This window comes from Chrysemys picta, chromosome 8 (assembly GCF_011386835.1).
Source record: "Chrysemys picta bellii isolate R12L10 chromosome 8, ASM1138683v2, whole genome shotgun sequence".
Taxonomy (NCBI): Eukaryota; Metazoa; Chordata; order Testudines; family Emydidae; genus Chrysemys; species Chrysemys picta.
The window spans coordinates 1675979-1696424 of record NC_088798.1 but is presented as its reverse complement, the minus strand read 5'-3'; the positions used below and the strand labels follow the sequence as shown (position 1 = coordinate 1696424).

General features: G+C 56.7%; 1 protein-coding gene across 13 annotated transcripts in view; it reads right to left on the bottom strand.

The window, feature by feature from the left end:
• Positions 1–4432: 4432 nt before the first annotated feature.
• ST3GAL3 (ST3 beta-galactoside alpha-2,3-sialyltransferase 3) overlaps positions 4433–20446 on the bottom strand; it is a 367793-nt gene continuing 351779 nt past the window's right edge. For 12 of the 13 annotated variants that reach the window (XM_065555304.1, XM_065555307.1, XM_005307127.5 and 9 more), the window contains one exon: positions 4433–14876. In XM_065555304.1, coding sequence (XP_065411376.1) covers positions 14787–14876 — 90 coding nt within the window. In that variant the 3' untranslated portion in view covers positions 4433–14786. Of the gene's footprint in view, positions 14877–15958; positions 16499–20446 lie in introns of those variants that run through there. The other variant, XM_065555310.1, reaches the window with a different exon arrangement.

Genomic DNA, 20446 nt, shown 5'->3' with positions numbered 1-20446 from the left:
ACATCCCAGCAGGGACATCGGGCTGGTCTGAAGTGTCCTGGAGGCTGCTGACTGTCCTGTACAAAAGTTAATTTGTTCTGTCTCTTGAGAGGTAACCCCCCCGTGAGGCTGTGTGGATTTCCCCCGTAGGTCTTGCTGGAGCCCTGGGCACAACTAAGCGTATGGACCAAAGCAGATCTTGGCAGGATAGTAATACACCAGGTCAGCCCAGTCCTGAGTGGAGAGGTTGGTACATGAACCCACAGGGCTCTCAAGTAAGTACGTACGCACATTCCTACGAGGTGGCACAGGGACACAGCCGCTCGTATGACCAGGCGGGACTGACAGGGTGACAGATGAGGACACGTTGTTTGAATGAGCAGGTAGAGGAGTGGTAGCGAAAAGCAGCTTGAGTGTAACGCGTAACTTGGTTGCATTAGTGCACAAAAGAAGAGTGGAAGCAGGGGCATCTTTGTACTGGCCTAGGGGACAGGCCGCTGAGGGGATCTTGCTGTGTGGTGGGTGGCGCTTTTCCTAGTTCAGGGAAACAAAAACCTGGGGCGCTTGAGGATCCAGGTTGTCCTTTTGTGCCACTTTGCCTCTGGCTGGTGCTCTTAGCAACAGGTTGTCAAGGAATGGCTAGAGCTGACCCCTTCCTTCCTGCCTGCCGCTACCAAGACCAGGAACACATCTGCAGTTACCCTGTGGTCCGTGGCCAGGCCAGAGAGTGACGACCTGTACTGGACGTGCTGGGATCCAGAGGGGGAAATGGAGAGCACTCGGTGAGACTTATGGATGGAGATGGACGAATGGGCTGCCAGTTGACAACAGACCATCTCCTTTGTTGATAGCTGCCAGGGGGGGCTTTAATGTTTCTGTCTTGAACCTCAGCATCCTCGGGATCTCATTAAGCAGAGACATCCGGGAGGAGAACTGAGGAGATCCCGGGCACATTCTCTCTGGACAATCTCCAGAACCCACTTGTTGTAGGGGGTTTGAGGCCAACACTCTGCAAGCTGGAGGAGACTCTGGGTGTCAGGGAGGACCAGACAGTCAAGTGGATGTGTTACCCCCTGAAGCGGCCACCTCTGGTTCTAGACCACCTTCACCTGGAGGAGCTGGAATCGTTTCGTCTGCTAAACTGCTGGTTTGGAAGCTTAACAAGACTGCTTGGGTTTGGAACAGGAACTTTTATTCCCCACTGTGGGGCTGGGCAGGACCCAGAGTCATTTTTTCTTTATCTAAGGAGTCAGACACCACCTCATCCATCGATTCCCCATCTAATTTCCCTCCTGAATGCTAACCGATGCCAAAGTCACTTAGTCTGGACATCTGCCTTACATATGAGGCAGTTACATACGCCAATAGGTAGCAGCACTGAAGCCCATCACTATTGCTGAGTGCCTGAGGACGTCCAAAGAAGAGTCCGAACTGAAGGCAGCCCCGGACCCAGGCGTTTTCTGCCTCCGAGGGGGACAGAGTCGGACAGACCATCCATCCAGGCCCATTCTGCTGACTGAGCGTGTGGATTCAGTGGACGGTCTCGGAGACATGCAGGCGTCTCAAAGTGTGTCCCGAGTGGGATGTCCATGCTCAGGTCTGTGGGATTCCCAGGACTTGAGTCTCCCTCTGTAGGCATTGGCATGTCCTTAGCTAGAGATGTCAGTGCAGCACTGACATTAGGAAGGAAAACAAAATCTGATTTAGACTGGATTAATTATAAGGTTTCTTAGTCACCTTGTTCCGTCTCTTAGGTTTTCGTGAGAACTCCCCTTCCTGCTTGGAGAAAGTAAATAAGGAAGTATTATTTACCTCTTCACATAAACACAAGCCCCAGGGGTCACCCAATTAAATTAATAGGCATCAGGTTTAAAACAAATATAAGGAAGTACTTCTTCAAATAACGTACAGTCAATCTGTGGCACTCGTTGCCAGGGGATGTTGTGGAGGCCAAAAGAATAACGGGGTTAAAAAAAGAACTAGATAAGTTCATGGAGGATGGGTCCATCAGTGGCTATTAGCCAAGAAGGTCTGGGATGCAAAACCATGACCCGGGTGTCCCTAAACCTCTGACTGCCAGAAGCAGGGAGTGGATGATGGGATGGATCACTTGATGATCGTCTGTTCTGTTCATTCCCTCTGGGGCACCTGGCATTGGCCCCTGTTGGCAGACAGGAGACTGGGCTAGATGGACCATTGGTCTGACCCAGTCTGGCCGTTCCGATATCTAACAAGGCAGCATTGAGAGGAATGTAAGGTTCTGTGTGGGGCTGGTGAGGGGGATTTCTACTCTGATTCCCCCTCTTTGCCTTTCTTAGGGGTTGCATTAGGCGGTTGATCTAAACTGGACACTGCCCTCGTAAGCATGTATTCAAAGGATCTGAACTGGTTCTTTTTTTGCTTTTCCTCCCCCCGTGGGTCCTGTTCTCAATCGGAGAGTTATCCCTCCTGCCAGAAGGATGCTGATTGGCTCCCGTGCTTGCAAAATCTGTATCTGTGCTTCCTCCTCCCAGTGCTCCCCGGAGAACCAGCATCCGCAGACTCTGCAAGGTGGTAAGGAGAGACTCCTGTGCCTGCCCCTGGGTTTGCCTTTCCAGGGGGCTAAAGCCTTTTTAGGGGCATTTTGCTATTTGGGCTAAGACTTTGGGAAGAGAAAACCCAATGACCTTGGGGACTGGTCCCTGCACCCCCTTCCCATTGTCTCTCTCTCTCGTGTGCCCCATGGATGCTCACCATCAGGGAGCTCTGCTGAAGGGCGTTAACTCACCTCCTCCTGTTTCTCCAGCCATACGCTCCTGACATGGGCATGTGGGCTAAGCAGGTCCTGCGTCACTGCTGGATTTGCCCTGTGTGTTTTCCTTTTCATCACAGACACGAGACTACAAATCTTCCGGCCTTCCCCTGGCTCCCCCAACGCAGGCGACGTTGTCAATGTGGCAATAGCATGACAAAAAGGAAGAGACACCCATAGCATGTTCGTGTCAGACAAACGCCTGATTCCTAGAGAGAGACAGGGACGGCACAGCTCTTCCTACCGTCCAGGTTTCTATTAAGCTAGGCCGCCGGCTCTTCCACCATAGAAAGGAACCGAGGCGGAGGTGCTTTGGGTTTCACAGTGCCCATCGGCAGGCAGCCATAAACACACTCTTAGCAGCAGCCTCATGCTGCGGGTTAGCATTTCAAAGTGCTGGCCAAATGTTAATTAATCCTAATTAGCCGTGTGTTCCTTTGGGCTAATTGGCTCCTGACCCAGCCATTGCTACGGTGTGTGTGGTTACAGGCGAGCCAGCCTCTCGCCAGTCAAGAACACAAAGTCACCACCTCCACCAGGGCTGGCGGGGGGGCTGTCTGCGTTAGACCATCGCTGGAAAGCTTTGGTTGGGTTATATCCCACCAAGCTGCTAGGTGGGCACTGGGGCAGCTCTCAGAAGCGGGAGGAAGGACAGGCCCCTCAGCCGTGCTCCCAGGAACAGTGATGCTGGTACGGAGCCTGCAGAGGAGGTAGAAGATTGGATCCAGGAGCAGCCGTTGGTGGCTGGCGGTGAGGTGAACGTTTCCCAGCGTAAGGGCCTGGACAAACGCTCAGGCATGGCCACCGTCGGGCCCCGCTCCCCAGTAACAGTTGTGAAGAAGCTCAGTGCTGTGCAATACCTCGTGGGGCGCCGAAGCCTACGTGGGCCGTTTACCCCAAACCCGCCCACCCACGCCCGATAGACACTAGCAGGAGTCAGACCTGGCACCAGGTGTCAAAGCATTTCAACAGCGTCTGGAAGTGCATCCTGGGTTACCAGCGGAATTGGAGAACCAGGCGTCAGAGCCACCATGTGAGCTGGAGGCCCAGCCCCGTGCTCACGCACCTCCCAGGAAGCCCAGACCGGCAGGCCGTGTGTGTAACGTGCCCTGCCTGCAGCAGCACGTCCGGCTGTACAGACCTCACCCATCTCATTCTCCTGCAGCCTAGTACCGTGGCAAGGACGCCCCTAAACCAAGCCCAGCTTCTGCACGGCTACCAACCGCTGCTGAGGATGATTAGAAATGTTCTTCCCGGGACGGCTCTCCTGCTGGCTCCTCCAACCCTAGGTGAAACCCTTGCTGCTGGCTGCAATTAAAATCCTGCCCATCTTCCCCACGCAGCACCAGGGAGCAGGAGAGTTTGTATTTCCTTCCTGTTCCAAGTGTGCTGGTGCTGCAGGGGAACGCCCATGGTCCCTCCATGCAATGCCAGTGACAGGCAGGGACTGAATGGGGGATAGCAGGTGCGGGAGTGAGCTGCACTCTTGTAGCAGGTGTCCTATAGTTACCTTTTCATGCAGGACTTTACGGGTTAATGAACATGCAGGGGCAACACCTATGGAGAGATACAGGCAAACTGCAGGCAAGTCCTCCTCCCAACACTTCCTCGAGGAGAGGGCGGGAGGGAGACCAAGGAGCAGAATAAAGAGACCAACCGAGGCTAGTTTGATAGTTTTATTGCTTCTGGGATATGACTGAATTGATGTGACACAAGCCATGGAGAAGCCCACAAAAGATCTGCCCTCCCTGCAAGGCCTCTGTGCCTACAGGGGAAATTCAAAAAATAGAAACTAAAACTATTTTAAAAACTCCACAAGCTCGAATACTTCACCTGGGTAAAATACGAAGAGCCACCAAGCCTTTGGCGTGAGCAACCGCAGCGTGGGACAATCGAAGGGTCAGGGTAAGGGCCTGCTGCTCATTCATACCAAAAGAAGTGTCTCTGTAGTGCTTTGATTGTACCGCTGGCTTTCATGCAGACTGTGCATAGTGAATACTGGGTTCTGGCTGGTTCTGCTCTTGTTCACAGGCCTTGTGAAGCATTCATAGAATCATAGAATCTCAGGGGTGGAAGGGACCTCAGGAGGTCATCTAGTCCCACCCCCTGCTCAAAGCAGGACCAATCCCCAACTAAATCATTCATTGGCCTGATCCCTTTCTCGGTGGCTTCCCTGAGCACCTGGCCAGCATGTCAGTTAAGAAGAGCTCCCATCACAGTTGGGTAAATGCCAATTAACAGACCGTTACCCAACCCCCTTTGGTGCCATGTCCCGTCTCTGCACTTCCCTTCCCCTCCCAGCACCTGCATTGAGGTGGGAAGGTCACAACAGTGTGTGTGGGGGGGTCCCTGACAGGAGATGGGAGTCTCAAGGAGACATAGAGGAAGAGCAGCAAAGAGAAGGGAAATGCAGAGATAGGACAGGGCAAACTGTGCCTCCCGCCCATCACATCTACTCTGGGCACAGATGAGAGCTCAGCAAATCCATGAAGGTTACTTGTCTGTACCTGGAGGCCCCTCTCTGTATTCCACGCCTGGGATATGCATGCACACCACGCGCCTGACCCTGGAATTTCTTGCAAGCAGTGTCCGTTGCCCGGCACATGTGTTGTAGCTCTGCTCTGCTCTCAACCAAGGGTATAAAGGGCATGTAGGCTGGCACCTCCAGTTTCCCATTCTCGCTGCAGTGTCATGACTACGCAGCAGAGGGGACGAAGGGCAGGGGGTGGAATACAGACAGGGACCACACGTCTTGAAGAACCTCCAGTTGCAGGTAAGTAACCTCCTCTTCTTTGAGCGATGCTCCCTATCGTATTCCACGCGTAGAAGATTAACAAGCAGAAGTCAAACAGATGGTGGGTGCAAGGATGCAGAAGTGATAGCCGACTGCACAGTTCCCCACAGCTGTATCCATAGCTGATGAGGGTTCCAAGGTGTAATGTCTCATGAAGGCAGGCAAAGAGCTCCAAGTCACTGCCCTACATAGCTCTAATATGAGTATGTCTCTCAGGGCGAAGCTGAAATAGCTTGCCCTTTTATCCCTTCCGGGGGGATGCCAGCTAATAGATAACAAAAGGCAATATAACCCAAGATCCAATATAACCCAAGATCCAATATAACCCAAGATCCATGTCAGATGTCTCTGCACTGATATAGGTTGACCTCTTGATCACTTTGCTATGGAAACAAATAGTTTAGGTGCCTTTCTAACAACCTTTGTTCTTCGCAGATAAAAAGCCAAGCCCTCTGGAAGTCCAGAGGCTGCAGAGATCGCTCCTATTCCAAGGCATGTAGTTTAGGAAAAAGTATGATGACCTGGCTCTCATGAAACTACCCTGGATATGAATCTGGGGTGGGGGTGTAGCAAGACCTTTTCTTTATAGAAGGGAGTAGGTGGTGGACCCGCTGTAAGTGCTCCCAGGTCACTGACGCTATAGCTATCAGAAAGCCCACCTTGGCAGACAGAGAGCACAGAGCACATGGCCAGCAGCTCAGAGGGAGTCTTCGAGAGAGACGATAGAACAAAACTGAGGTTCCACTGAGGTGCAAACTTCACCACTAGTGGAAAGGATTTGAGAATCTCCTTCAAAAACCTAGTTGTGAAAGGTGAGTGAAGATCACATGGTTATCCACTGCAGGATGGAGATTGCTGCTAAATGCACCTGCAGGGAACTGAATGCAAGACCAAAGAGTTAAGGGTAAGCACATGCTTTAAGATGTTGGAGATTCCAGCAGAGTTTGAAGACAAATTGCGTTGATAAGCCCAAGTGGAGAAACGCTTCCGTTAGCTCAGTAACAGCTTCCCTTAAAATCTTTTCTACTTTGGTTCAGGGTGGATCGCACTCTCTTGGAACATGAATGTCTGATGCCCATCCAAATACCAGGCTCTGAGCTGCAGTGGCCGTGAGCTGGAGTGTGTGACCTTGCTCCTGTGTTGCATTAGAAGGTCTGGCAATGTGGGGATGTTCATGGACGGCTGTACTGAGAGCTTCAACAAATCCCTGAACCAGAACTGGCTGTCTCGGTCAGTTGGGTGCGATGAGGATGACTAGAGCTCTGTCTTCTTTGCTCTTCTGTAAAACCTGTGGTATCAAAGGAAGTGGAGGGAAAGCATACCCCGGGTGACCCTTCCACGACATCAAGAGGACATCTCCCAAAGAGTCTTTGCCCAGGGCTGCTGTGGAGAAGTATTGAGGACTTCTTGTTCACCTGTGAGGTAGAAAGATCCCAGGCCGGCATTCTCCATTGAGTGAAGACATCATTGAGAACTGAATCATGAATTTCTCATCTGTGATTCACAGAAAAGTGTCTGCTCAGGCAGTCTGCTAGGGAATTTTGCACCCCCAATAACTATGCTGCTGGTAGGGTTATGTGATGTTTGATGCACCAATTCCAGAAGGTGACTGCCTCTATGCTCAAAGAGAGAGGTTGTGTTCCCCCTTGCTTTATATAAAATAATGTCGGACAACATGACAACAGTATCTGAACATGTTTGGATTGGATGAGTGGGAGGAAAGCATTGCAGGCCCAATGGACAGCCATGAATTCTAGTAAGTTGACGTGCATTCTGGACTCTCAGGAGGTCCAGATACCCTGTCCCATATGATTGCCCGTGTGCACACCCCAACCCAAGAGGAAGGTGTCAGCTGAGATGGTTGCCTGAGGTGTTGGTTTGAGGAAAGGGATCCCTACTTGAACCTTCTCCAGTTTTGTCCACCAGACAAGAGAGCCTAATACCTTGGGCGGAATCGTCACCTTGTTGTTTATGGTGATCTTTTTGGTGAGTACACGGAGAGAAGCCAGGCTTGTAGGCATCCTAGATGTAGCCTGTAGAACAGTGTCGTGTGTATGCAGGAAGCCATGTGGCCAAGGAGGGAAAGGCAAGTTCTGACTGATGTCCTGGGTCTGAGAGTGACCTGGTGTATGACGGTGCTCGTGGCCTGAAACCTTTCGAGAGGTAGATATGCTCCTGCTGTAGTCAAGTCGAACGTCACCCCTACAAAGTCTATGCACCTCATGGGTGTCAACATGGATTTGTCGTGACTGACGCAGATACCTAGGGTAGGTAAAAGGCTGAGCAGAACACAGACTGACCCATGGACCTCCTTGTAGGAGCTACCTGTGAGAAGTCAGTCACTGAGGTATGGGAAGTCTGTAAATCCTTCTCGTCTCATCTAAGCAGCCACCACCTTCCTCGTACTCTAAGACAGTCGGAAACATACATTTCCTCAGAAGAAATCTTTGCTCTCCCCTGTACACATTCACTACTCCTGTCTGGCCCATCTATATCCCAGGACATTGTTAACCGGGGGAGGAGTATATCACGAGGAGACAGTCATTCCCCCACGCACCAGCCCTGAAGCACAGCCATCGGTACTGTCAGTCCCACCGGTGATCAGGGATCTGGCCTTCTCTTGCAATGGTTCAGAGGCTCCCGAGTTGTCTCTGAGGCACCAAGACAAGGCGACCCTGGACAGATTCCGACCTCCAACCAAACAGGACTGCCCAAAGGACAGGTAGAAGCCCTATGCCATGGGGTCCCCCTCCACTGGTGGATCCACCTTATTGGCAATACTGAGGATCATGGGAGCCCTTTTGTCTGTCAGAGGGAGGGAGCCTTGTGCCTGCTCCAAACCGCTGGGAGCACCCCGCACAGGGAGCCGAATGCCAGCAGGAGGAGCTGTTCTGGACAGCCCAGGCAGAGCGTGCTCCTGGCCATAGAATCCAGCTCTCACCTCTTTCCCCTCCTACAAAACCACTTCTCAGGCACCTCTGCCGTTGATGGGCTCCCACCTCCTCCATTCCTGCCACATGCAGCCTCTGGTTTGAGGGTATTCTCACCCTGCCCCTGTGCCGCACCCAGCCGGTCAGTGGCAAACGCCCGACAAGCCATTACAGAGATGCTCTAGTCTGACAGTCTGTGGTGCTGTTTGTGGGGGATGGCTGTACCGCAAGCTACTGTCCAAGTCTGCTCCTAGGGACCGGGTGGGGGAAGTGTCCCTCGCGTCTCCTCACGTCATAGCTCCCAGACACTCCAGCTCCGTCAGCCAGCACAGCATGGCCTGCAGGAGTCTCAGCGCCGCTAGAGAAATTCCTTGCCATCAGATTGGCTCTGTGATATCGACTCCTGTCAGAGACCTCAGGCCTCCCAGTTCCATATTTAGGCGGTCGAGAACTCCCCGGGATTCTCTCTTCTCCAATGGAAAAGCGAGACCCACCTTTGCCCTATGGGCCCTGCGGTGACCCCCAGGCTCAGCGACTCCAGCCCCGCCAGCTCCAATGTGCCAGGCACTGTGCAACGGTTGCGGATGTGGGTGGAAAAAGGGCCAGGCCAGCCAGGCTTATGCTTCATGAACCAAACCAAACAGCAGGCTACGCCTCGGGGGTGAGAACGAACTCCAGCAGCCTCTGGGGGGTGTGCTGGCTAGACCCACTCCATTCACCAGCCAGGCACTGCCTTCTGGTTAGCACAGAGATCCTGGGGCCTCCTGCCCGACAGCCCTCTGGGGCTACCACATGCGGGAGATGGTGACGGGGACAGGAACCGCCCATCCCCACCCCACCCCGGGCTGAGCTGCTCTCTCCCTTTCAGTCCATTGCACGTGTGCTACAGATGTTTCCTCTGACCTAGTGTAACGCCCACGGACCCCGGTCGTTGGCGGGCGGGATCGAACCTGGGACCTTGGGAGCTTAGTGCATGAGCCTCGACTGCATGAGCTCAAAGCCACCTGGCTGTTAGCTAAGGCTGTAGAGCAGACGCATTAATCTCTCTCTAAGTGGTCTCGGTGCCACTGACGGGACAGAACACCACACCCAGGCGGTGTGTGGGTTACACCAGCACTGCAGCCTACCAAAGTCACCCCGGCACCGGGATCTCTAGCTCCTCAGCCAATGGGGCTCCTGCCAGAGGCCCTACAGAGAGCTGCAGTGTGGCAGACGGAGAGGGCGCGGAGTCAGTAGCTGTGGTTCCTTAGGTCCCGGGAGAGGAGCGAGCTCACGGTCAGGGACTGCCCCATGTCCCTGCGGGGACGAGACGCTCCTGTGAAGCCAAAGGAGGGAGTTTGCTCTGTCTGCTGATTCAGAGGGATAAAAGCTCCGGTGAGGCTTTGTAATGCCACCTAAAAATGACAAAACCCGAACAAGTTCCATTTCCAAAGCCCCTACAGCTAGTCCTGGGTGAGCTGGGCCAGGAGGGGGTCGCCCGGCCATAGGTGATCACAGAGCCAATCTAACCCGAAATGCTTCATGTAGCACCCAGCTCCATGCCGCTGGCCCTCCCGGCATCGCACTGCACCGGTACCGCGTACAGCCAGCTCCATGCCGCTGGCCCTCCCGAGCATCGCACTGCACCGGTACCACGTACAGCCAGCTCCATGCCGCTGGCCCTCCCGAGCATGGCACTGCACCGGTACCGCGTACAGCCAGCTCCATGCCGCTGGCCCTCCCGAGCATCGCACTGCACCGGTACCGCGTACAGCCAGCTCCATGCCGCTGGCCCTCCCGAGCATCGCACTGCACCGGTACCGCGTACAGCCAGCTCCATGCCGCTGGCCCTCCCGAGCATCGCACGGCACCGGTACCACGTTCAGCCAGCTCCATGCCGCTGGCCCTCCCGAGCATCGCACTGCACCGGTACCACCTACAGCCAGCTCCATGCCGCTGGCCCTCCCGAGCATCGCACGGCACCGGTACCACGTTCAGCCAGCTCCATGCCGCTGGCCCTCCCGAGCATCGCACCGCACCGGTACCACCTACAGCCAGCTCCATGCCGCTGGCCCTCCCGAGCATGGCACCGCACCGGTACCGCGTACAGCCAGCTCCATGCCGCTGGCCCTCCCGAGCATCGCACCGCACCGGTACCACCTACAGCCAGCTCCATGCCGCTGGCCCTCCCGAGCATCGCACGGCACCGGTACCACGTACAGCCAGCTCCATGCCTCTGGCCCTCCTGAGCATCGCACGGCACCGGTACCACGTTCAGCCAGCTCCATGCCTCTGGCCCTCCCGAGCATCGCACGGCACCGGTACCGCGTACAGCCAGCTCCATGCCGCTGGCCCTCCCGAGCATCGCACCGCACCGGTACCGCGTACAGCCAGCTCCATGCCGCTGGCCCTCCCGAGCATCGCACCGCACCGGTACCGCGTGCAGCCAGCTCCATGCCGCTGGCCCTCCCGGCATCGCACCGCACCGGTACCGCGTGCAGCCAGCTCCATGCCGCTGGCCCTCCCGAGCATGGCACCGCACCGGTACCGCGTACAGCCAGCTCCAGGCCATGGTGAGACCTTGGACTCAGACACATGGGAACCAGCAAGCTGGCAGCATAGCAGCGGGTAGAGGAAAGGAGAAGAAACCCCTTAGTCCTGACTGCCGGAGGGGCAGCGGGCACAGGCCTGTATGGTGATAGCCCTGGCATGACACTCACTCCTGTGGCGAAAAGCATGGGCAAAGTCCCCCTTAAAACTCTCCTTTGCCGTGACGTCTACCAGCAACTTGTCAATGGCCATGGGGAGGCTGCTGGTGTGCTGAGCCCAAGGCCGCTCATGCGGACCCATGTCCCCCGTTTCCTCGTGCTCCCTCGTCTGTCCGTATGCAGCTGTTGTCTCTTGGCTTACGCTGAGATCGGGGCAGGGATTGTCCGGCTATTCCAGCACCTACCATACCAGAGCCTGGGTCGTGATCAGCAGCCCCTGGGCGGGAGCAGGGCTACAGGCTGCCAGTCTCTGCACCTGTCAAGGATCAAGGGCTCCGGAGGTGGCAGGAAGGGCGTGCACGATCATCGCTCACAAAACCCACCTAGAACCTCGCTGAGGGGCAACTGCCCCCGGGGTCCCTTCCTCACACACACACGGGGCTGCGGCTGGTTTGCTCTGCCACTGGAAGGATCAGGGGGCAGCGTATTTACGCTCCGTCCAGGGCAGGAGAGGCCTCGGGGGACTGATCACCACTCTAAGCAGCACCAAGAGCAGGGCGCTAGGCAGGAGACCCAGCTGAAGAACAGGGTGAGCCGAAGGAAGTCACTTCCCTTCCTGACATCCCTGGCCTGGCAACTTGCACATCTAGAGGGGAAGTTTTGCTACGAGCTGCCCTGGTTGCAGCAGGAATTGGTCTGGGGATGTGCTATACAGGAAGTCAGACAATCGCAGGGGGAGGGAAGGGCCAGCACGCATGCCTGTTGTGTAATACTGATGTGATCGGATAGGCAGGGCCAGCAGCCCCTCTCCTTGGATCCATCGCCACCCTGCCTGGCACAGGTGTGAGGAAAGCATCTCCTGCGGCTGGCTGGGCTACAGTGCCCGCTGCAGGCCCTGAGCCAGCTCTCTGCACCTGCACTCCCCGGCTGGTTGGGTCCTGCCCTACCGCAAAGGTAACAACAACATCAAAACCGCGGCGCTGACACGACAAGAGGGAGGGAAGTGAGTACGGTCCGGCCTGGAGAGCACGTGGACAAAGCTCCCAAGCTCTCAGGGCGAGCGCTTCCCACTGTGCTGTAGCGCATGCAGGAGGGAGGATGCACGTGGAGGTGCCCGGAGCCCCTCGGAGCAGGGCAGGCTGAGGGAGCAGGAGGGCTGGGCTGGGGACTCTGCCCCCATGTACCAGGGTTGCTTTGGAAGGTTGGGAAATGTAGTGTGAGCGTCTGCGTGTGGCATTTACTGAAACACAATCTCTGGGCTGAATGGAACAGGAAAAACAACTCGGGAGAATATTCCAACGAGTTCCCACCACAGCACAAGCTCAGTGTCCTGCAAACTCCTCCGAGCAGCACGGGGAGGGATGGACAGAGAGCCAGAGGCAAAAGAGAAAGCAAGGAGGCTCAGACAGACCCCACCCTCCAGAGAGGAGCAGGAAAGGGCCCCCAGCTGCCTTGTCTCCGAGGGACTGGAACAGGGCCAGGCCTCTGCAAGTTGTTCAGAGAAGACACGCTGGGAGCAGCCCTGGACACAAAGCCGAGGTGCTGTCCAAGACTGGGAGCTGCAGGGAGACAGCTCATTCTCCCTGCAGTGATCTGAGCAGGCAGCTCACGCTCAGAGCACAGAAGCGCAGCGCTGCCGAGGGCAGCCCATGCCAGCACCCAAAGCCATGTCTCACCAGGCCTGTGCCTCTACCCCCTGCAGGCGACAGCACCTACCGCACCAGCCCACTCTCACAGCTCAACTCGCCCAGTTCTGGTTCTTTCTTCTGACCCAGGCAGTGTGTCTTGCGTTGGTAAACCTCTTTGCCACGTGTGGAAGCAGAGTTTTTCTCCGACACACGTTTATGAGCCCTGCCCCAGGGAAGGCTGGAGGAGCCGGAGACGAGCTGTAGGCTTTGGTCTGCTCCAAGTGTCCCTTGTCCTGGGGTTAATTACACTTCCTGGAACCAAGTTCTCGCTCTGCAATCCAGAGCAAGACCCTGAGCCCTCTGGAAACGAATTACAGGGACCCCCAAGGCAAAGTGCAGTGACCCATCCACCTTCTCTGCCTCGGGTTCGTGACCTCTGCATGGCCTCCTCCCCAGCACCCAAATCAACCAGCACAAGAAGTGTAGCTGGCAGGAGGAGAAGAGTGGGGCCAGGTTATCCCGGAGCAGTAGCCAGTCCATTTCTGCCCTGGGGCTCAGATCCAGAGCACACGCTGCCGCACAGCCCAGCCTGATGTATTCACATTACAGTACAGGAGGGAAAGGTTAGTTACATCCCCTCCCAAGTGCCCCCCTCTTCTGCACAGACACAGAATAACTGAGGCCAGCTCTCTCCCCACCCAGCCTGGTTGCTTTGCTCAGTCTATTGCCAACTTCTCCGCAGAAGGTACAGAACCCAAATGTGCAAATACTGCATGGCAAAGTAACGGACACGCTCGTACCCGCTGACAACAGCAATGGAGCAGCAGCGGCCCAGCCGCGTGGGAGCAGCCAGGAAATGAAGAAAGCGAAATGCCCGGGAAGGGGACGAGAAGTGAAGGTTTCCAGTCAGGTCACTCCCCTGCCCCTCGCCGGGGGGTCCATCGTCAAGGAGTCATTAGCAGGGAACAAGACCAGGTGGGGAACATAAAATGAACACGGCTGTAGCTGTCTGCTGCTGAACACTGTGAAGCTTGGATTGCAACATGACCTCTGACCTCACTCAGAAAATAAATTATCCCTCTCCCCACATACAAATAAAGTCTGATGCTGTTGAGAAACCCTGGTACCGCTGAACAGAGATCCGCCTGCCCACGGCGCGGGGCCCGGCCGGCTCAGACCGAGGGCCGAACGCCCCTCAGCGCCAGGGGCCTGTCTGCCACTCCTCCAGGACACAAGCTGGCTCCTGGCTCCAGCTCAGGGTCAAGGCAGAGCCCGGGTGGAGCAAACAGCGGTGGAAAATGCAGCTGGATAAATGGCAGCTGCAGCGTCTATGCAGGGAGGTGCAGAGAAACACCACCATGCTCAGCTCCCACCAGCAGCCCTGTGTGGAGACCAGCGGAAGGCCATTGTCCTTTTACATTCCAGCAGCACCAACAGGAGTAAAGTCACGGACGGAGCTGTTTTCCCAGGGCAAGGACTAAGGCCAGGAGCTGCCGACCGCGTGTGGGGAGGCCAGGCTTCTGCTGGAGGTGGGCACAAGCCAGTCTTCGCTTTGTACTGCGATATTATTAGCATGATTCAACAAAGTTTCTTTTAAAAAATACTACTTGGTACATTCAGGCGGTGCTGCCCCGGCCAGCACCACTCCTGTTTGGCACTCTCTGCTTTGGGTCACTGACCTGTCTTCCTGTCTCTCCTCAGGCTTTCCCACTAATTCTAGACACAAAAGTTCTATCTGCAGAGCTGAGGTCAATAACCGCCCTCAGCCCCACTCCCAGCTCTCCCCTGCCAGCCCCATGAGGGATGCAGCAGGTGCAGCACTGGTGCAGACTGGAGATCCGGGAAGGCTCTCCCAGAGCACCTGTGCATTTCTTGTGTTTCCTTTGAGTTGGGATTCCTGTGTGGCTCTCCCACTGCCTGCTCCCTTAGCTGTAACGTGCGTCTCTCGCCTCCCTCCGACGCGGGGTCTGGGACAACTCAGATTCCACTGGTGAGGTCGGTGATGACTCGGGCTTTCACCAGCTTCCGCAGGAACTCCTTCTCTCGCTGGATGTTGTGCGTCCAGGACTGAAAGGAAGAGACAAGAAGCGAGTCACTCTCCTGCCCAGTGTGCACGTGTGCGCCCCACGTTCACCTCCCGCCAGCAGCCGCCCTGAGCTCTGCTGCCACAATCGTTTCACGACAGCACCTTCCAATACCAGCGAACACGGCCTTCCTCGCCGACACACGTCCTGCCTTGGGCAGCAGCAAGGCAGACACCGCGCCGCGCCACGAACGCGGTCCGGATAGCCAGCCTGGGAATGAGCCCGATTCCCTATGCAGCCGCCTCCACCACCGCCACGCAGCTGGAGGAGCTCCGTCCCCAGGGACAGGCCCCGGTGTTTAACGCCTGGTGTGCCTCTTCTCGGGGCATTTCCCCGCCATAGACAGAGTGTGTCTCTCTGACAGCAAGGCCCAGGCGTGAGGATCCTGAGAGCCCATCCCAGGGACAGAACAATGAGTACAGCCGAACCAGCCCGAGAGCCGGGGGCAGGGTGCTGCATGCTGGCTGGCTGGAGTTGGAGGACAGGGGGCTCTGGCAGAAGGGAGGTCCCTCAGAACACAGACACCTACCAGGAGCAGGGTCCAGGGAAGGCCTTGCAGACAGCCAAGTCCCCCTCTCTGACAAGAGCTTTGCAAAGCAACCTGCTAATTTAAAGCTAATCCTTCACTTTACAGCTGCCAGGGCAGAGTGGATGAACCCTGATCCAGGCTTCCTCAAACAGCGGCTCTGCTGCAAAGGCAGGCCCGGGCTCCGGCCCCGTCAGGGGCTGTGCAGATGTCCCGTGGCCACGGGGAAAGGGACAATGCCTGCAGAGAAAAGCTGTTTCTGGCCTGAGTCCAACGCATGCAGCTCTCAGGGACAGGGTGAGCCTGGAACAACATCAGGATTCCCAGCCACGTCCCCTGCTTCCACACTTGGCCCTTGGCCAGAACAGCCTGCTCCGTACACACGTGGGCAGGTCGGAAGGGTCAGCCAGGCATCCCGCTGGGGCTAGCAGGGTGCACAGGACAAGAGCTGTGCCTCGTCTCCCTCTGGTGTAGGAAGGATCCGGCCCAGAGGCCAGCTGAGGGGCCCTTCCGGAAGGGGTTTGGGGCTCTAGCTAGCAATTGACAGACAGGAGGGCAGGTGATCTCACACACGCAGAGGAAGGATGCGTGGAGACCTAGCCTCAGGGCCGTGGTGGCTGCTGCCCCGGGGAGAGCCCAGGGCCGCTGGGCGGACCTCAGGGGAAAGCAGCACCTCTCAGCCCATGCTCCAAGCCCTCTCTGCTTCGGACAGAGGCTGTGTCGGGCGGCGGCTCTCACCAGCGCTGAGCTCATACAGGGTGGCCTGGCTTGGGGTTCACTGCTCTGGGGTGGGGTGTGTGCTCCAGGTCTGAGGGCCGCTTTGGCTCATGGGGGTTAGCAGTGAGGAATGGCCCAGAATGCCTCCAGGACAGTCACGGACCCAATGAACAATACATTCTAAGGAACGTGCCTTGTAAACTGAAACGGCTTCTCTGAGAACGGAGACCGCCAGCTCGGAGACCATCGTGGGGTTGTTCGTTCCCCCAGAAAGCTCAAGGTGTTGGAACCGCTTGTAGCCTGTCTCCTGGGTCTCCCTCCAGAGAGGATCTGGCTGAGCAAGCAAGTGCATGGAGACTCCCCTGGAGTTAACAGCACCACACAGAAGTTAGGGGAACAGGCTATGCTCCACCCACGCTCTCCTGCCCCCCCATCCGTCTGCAAACAACAGCTCCTTCTGCTCCTGCAAACCCTGCCCAGCACTCCAGGAGCGGCCAGACCGGGGCAAAGCCGGGACCCACACGGTGCACAGAGCTTCACAGTGGACAATTGCAGAGTGACCTGCCCACTGCTCTGCAGCCCAGAGCTTCCCTCCCGCCCTATCCCTGCAGTTTCACTGTCGGCCTCTGCACCCCAAGCCATGCAGACAAGTCAGGTGGGGTGGGGGGGAACGACAGGTCTCCTGACTCCCAGTCCAGTGCTCCAGCTACGGTTACCCTTCCCCCCCACACCCAGCGTTCACGTCCCCGACTGCATCCTAGGTACAGTCCTTCCTGCTCTCTGGGCCTCCTGAGCCCCGGGCCCGCGTCCTGTCAGCTTTTCTTGTACCCGGGAAGATGAAGTGGAGTCGTGCCCCAGAACTCAGCCGGTGAATCACGCTGAGCACTTCTGACGTGGTTATTATTGGCCACTCACTGCTCCTTCCCTGAGCCACAACTGGCGGGAGGATGAGGAACAGGAGCAGGGCCCAGGGCCACCCCCCTGCCCCCGTCTCCCTTCCTGGCTCCTGGGGGCTTGGGGAACCAAACTCCTTCCAGGGCACAGTCTGAACACTCCCTAGGGCAGGGGGGGCCAACCTGAGCCTGAGAAGGAGCCAGAATTTACCAATGTACATTGCCAAAGAGACACAGTAACATGTCAGCCGCCCCCCCTCAGCTCCCGTCCCGTCCACTGCTCCCAGGCTGATCGGGCCTCCCTCTCCCTCCCCGCACCTCCCGATCAGCTGTTCCGTGGTGTGCAGGAGGCTTTGGGGGGGGTGGAGCGAGGGCACGGCAGGCTCAGGGGAGGGGGCGGGAAGGGATGGAGTGGGGCAGGGCCTGTGGCAGAGCAGTGAGCACCTCCCGGCACATTGGACAGTTGGTGCCTGTAGCTCCAGCCCCGGAGTCGGTGCCTAGACAAGGAGCCGCATATTAACTTCTGAAGAGCTGCATGTGGCTCCGGAGTCGCAGGTTGGCCACTAGAGGACTAGAGCCTGGCCAGGAGCAGAGCCTCCCCGCCCCGACTCACTCCCACACCCTAGGCACGGGCAGGGTTTTCTGACCCCAAAGGTTGTGTGATCAGAGCAGCTGTGCAGACAAGGGACCGGCGCCTCTCACTGGCTCTCAACCTGGCTCCTTTCGCCACGCCAGTCACACCGCTATGGACCAGCGTCTTGCGGCAAGGCACTCCTGGGGCCTGCTGTGGCCTAGGCTCCAACAGGCACCAAGCCCTGCGCCCCCCGCACAGCGCTCTGCCCATCACTGCAGTTCTCTCCCCGCCGCACAGCGCTCTGCCCATCATTGCATAGCTCTCTGTGCCCCACTGCAGTTCTCTCCCCCCCCGGCACAGCGCTCTGCCCGTCACTGCACAGCTGTGCCCCACTGCAGTTCTCTCCCCCCCGGCACAGCGTTCTGCCCGTCACTGCACAGCTCTCTGCGCCCCACTGCAGTTCTCTCCCCCCCCGGCACAGCGCTCTGCCCGTCACTGCACAGCTCTCTGCCCCACACTGCAGTTCTCTTCCCCCCGCACAGCGCTCTGCCCATCATTGCATAGCTCTCTGTGCCCCACTGCAGTTCTCTCCCCCCCCCCCGGACACAGCGCTCTGCCCATCACTGCACAGCTCTCTGTGCCCCACTGCAGTCCTCTGCGCCCCCCCCCCCGCACAGCGCTCTGCCCACGCCGGCCTGCTCCTGAGGCACGTGTGTGTATTTTTGCACTAGGCAGCTGCAGCTCTTGTGCCACCTGTGTACCACGCCCCGCAGTTCAGTTCCACCCGCCCAGCTCGGGAGTGATACGTCCTTTAGTCCCTTTCCCAAAGCCACGGTCACAACCGCCACCGACTGACCCTTGGGGGCGGGCTCCGCAGCGGGGTCCAGGCCTGACTAGCGCCAATGCAAAGGGACCGGCGGGCAGCAGGCGACATTACCGCCACTGGCAGGGGCGACTGTAACGTCTCGGGGGCAGGGAATCCCGAGCTGTGACTGCCGGGGCCAGCATGTGCTCACAGCAAGCCCTTTACCACACGTCTGCCATCGTGTGCAGCCACGGGGGCTCCTTGCTAGTCCTCACTGGGCAGGATGCGCAGCCCATTGGGGTGCAGCTGTTACGATGCACCCCCGTTCCCCTCTGATGGGGAGCTTCTGCTGAGTGTCCTGACTCTGTGCAATTATCCTCGCAAAATACACCCCCACAGCCCACTGCCTGGCACCAGGCACAGACACCCCCGCGCCCCGCTCCTCCCCAGAGGCAGACACCCACTGCCCAGCACCAGGCACAGACACCCCCCCGCCCCGCTCCTCCCCAGAGGCAGACACCCACTGCCCAGCACCAGGCACAGACACCCCCCCGCCCCGCTCCTCCCCAGAGGCAGACACCCACTGCCCTGCCCCGCTCCTCCCCAGAGGCAGACACCCACTGCCAGCACCAGGCACAGACACCCCCCCCACCCCCCGCTCCTCCCCAGAGGCAGACACCCCCAGCCCACTGCCCGGCACCAGTGTATGTATCAATTACAAAAGTGTTTGCTCCTGGGGAGTGCCCTCTAGACAGAATGCAATCAGTCTGGATGGGCCATTAGGGAGAACAATAGGCCTTTGAAGATGCTAATCTCCCACCTTCCCGAGACGCTTCCTGGGATGCTAAGCCTTTGACCCATGCCTGCTTTGACACTGCAAGGTCATGTGATCATGTCACCTGGTACTGGACTCTCAAACCGAAGTGCTTCTCCCAGGGGAGTGGGCTCTCCTCCAGTCCAATTCCATCCCTACTGTTCACCTCCATTCTGACCTCCCAGTGCCTCCAATGTCTACAGCCTTGGGGTTATCCTTGACCCTGGACTTTCCTTTTCCTCCTACATCTCTACGGCTGCCTGCCAACACCTCTGCGGCATTGCTAGGTTCACATCGGACTCTGCTCCATATCTGCTGAATGCTTTGTCCTGCCTAAATCACCTCCCCCCTATTTGCCAGCATGGTATTTTAGCTGGAGGTACTGAAACAGGGGAGGAAGCAGGATCTGAGCTCTGGTCTGTTGGGAAGAGATGGAATTTTCCCTCACAAATCATTTTCCTATCACAGAAACTACTAATGACTTCAACATCTTTAACAGTTTGGAGGCACAATTACTGTCTTGTAGAGAATAATGGTCAATTAATGTGACTGGAGACAGGAGATCTGGTTGTTTGTATTATACGTATTTTACTAGCCCCGCTCCTCGCACCAGCCCTAAGTCTCTCTCCCTCTCTCTCTCTCCTAACTGGGTCCCCAGTTACATATGTGCTATCTTTACACTAGTGAGTAATCCTATTGAGTTCAATGGGGCTACTCGAGGCCTAGAGCCAAACTCTGTGTGTTTGCAGGATGAGGGTTAAAGATGACCAGCAAAGGGGGTTTAAATCATTCGGTTTTGTGCCCTTTTTTGCTTCTCACGGTTTGTATAAAAAGGTTTCTTTTAAAAACCTTAAAAACTAAAAAGATTGTTTTTTATATGATGCTTTGCACATTCTAAATAGGAACTGCTAACTCCTGCTCTCGCCCGGCTCTGCTGGAGTTGTGTATTGGCAGCACTCACTGGCGGTGGGGAGAAGGTACGAAATCCACAACACAGCTGTCCATTCTCCCTTGTTCATCAGGCAGTGACGTGAAAGAGTTTAAAACTCTGTTTTTAAAAGGGTTTGTTTTTAAATGGCCCCTTCCCCTCTAGGACCTGCAGCTTCTGGTCTCTTGTGACATCCTAATTACTCTAGGTCTCCAGTTGCCATAACGTCTTCTAGGCAATGCAAGACCTTAGGTTGAAAAACAAGCAGAATAAAATCGCCCCAGAAATCATTTTGG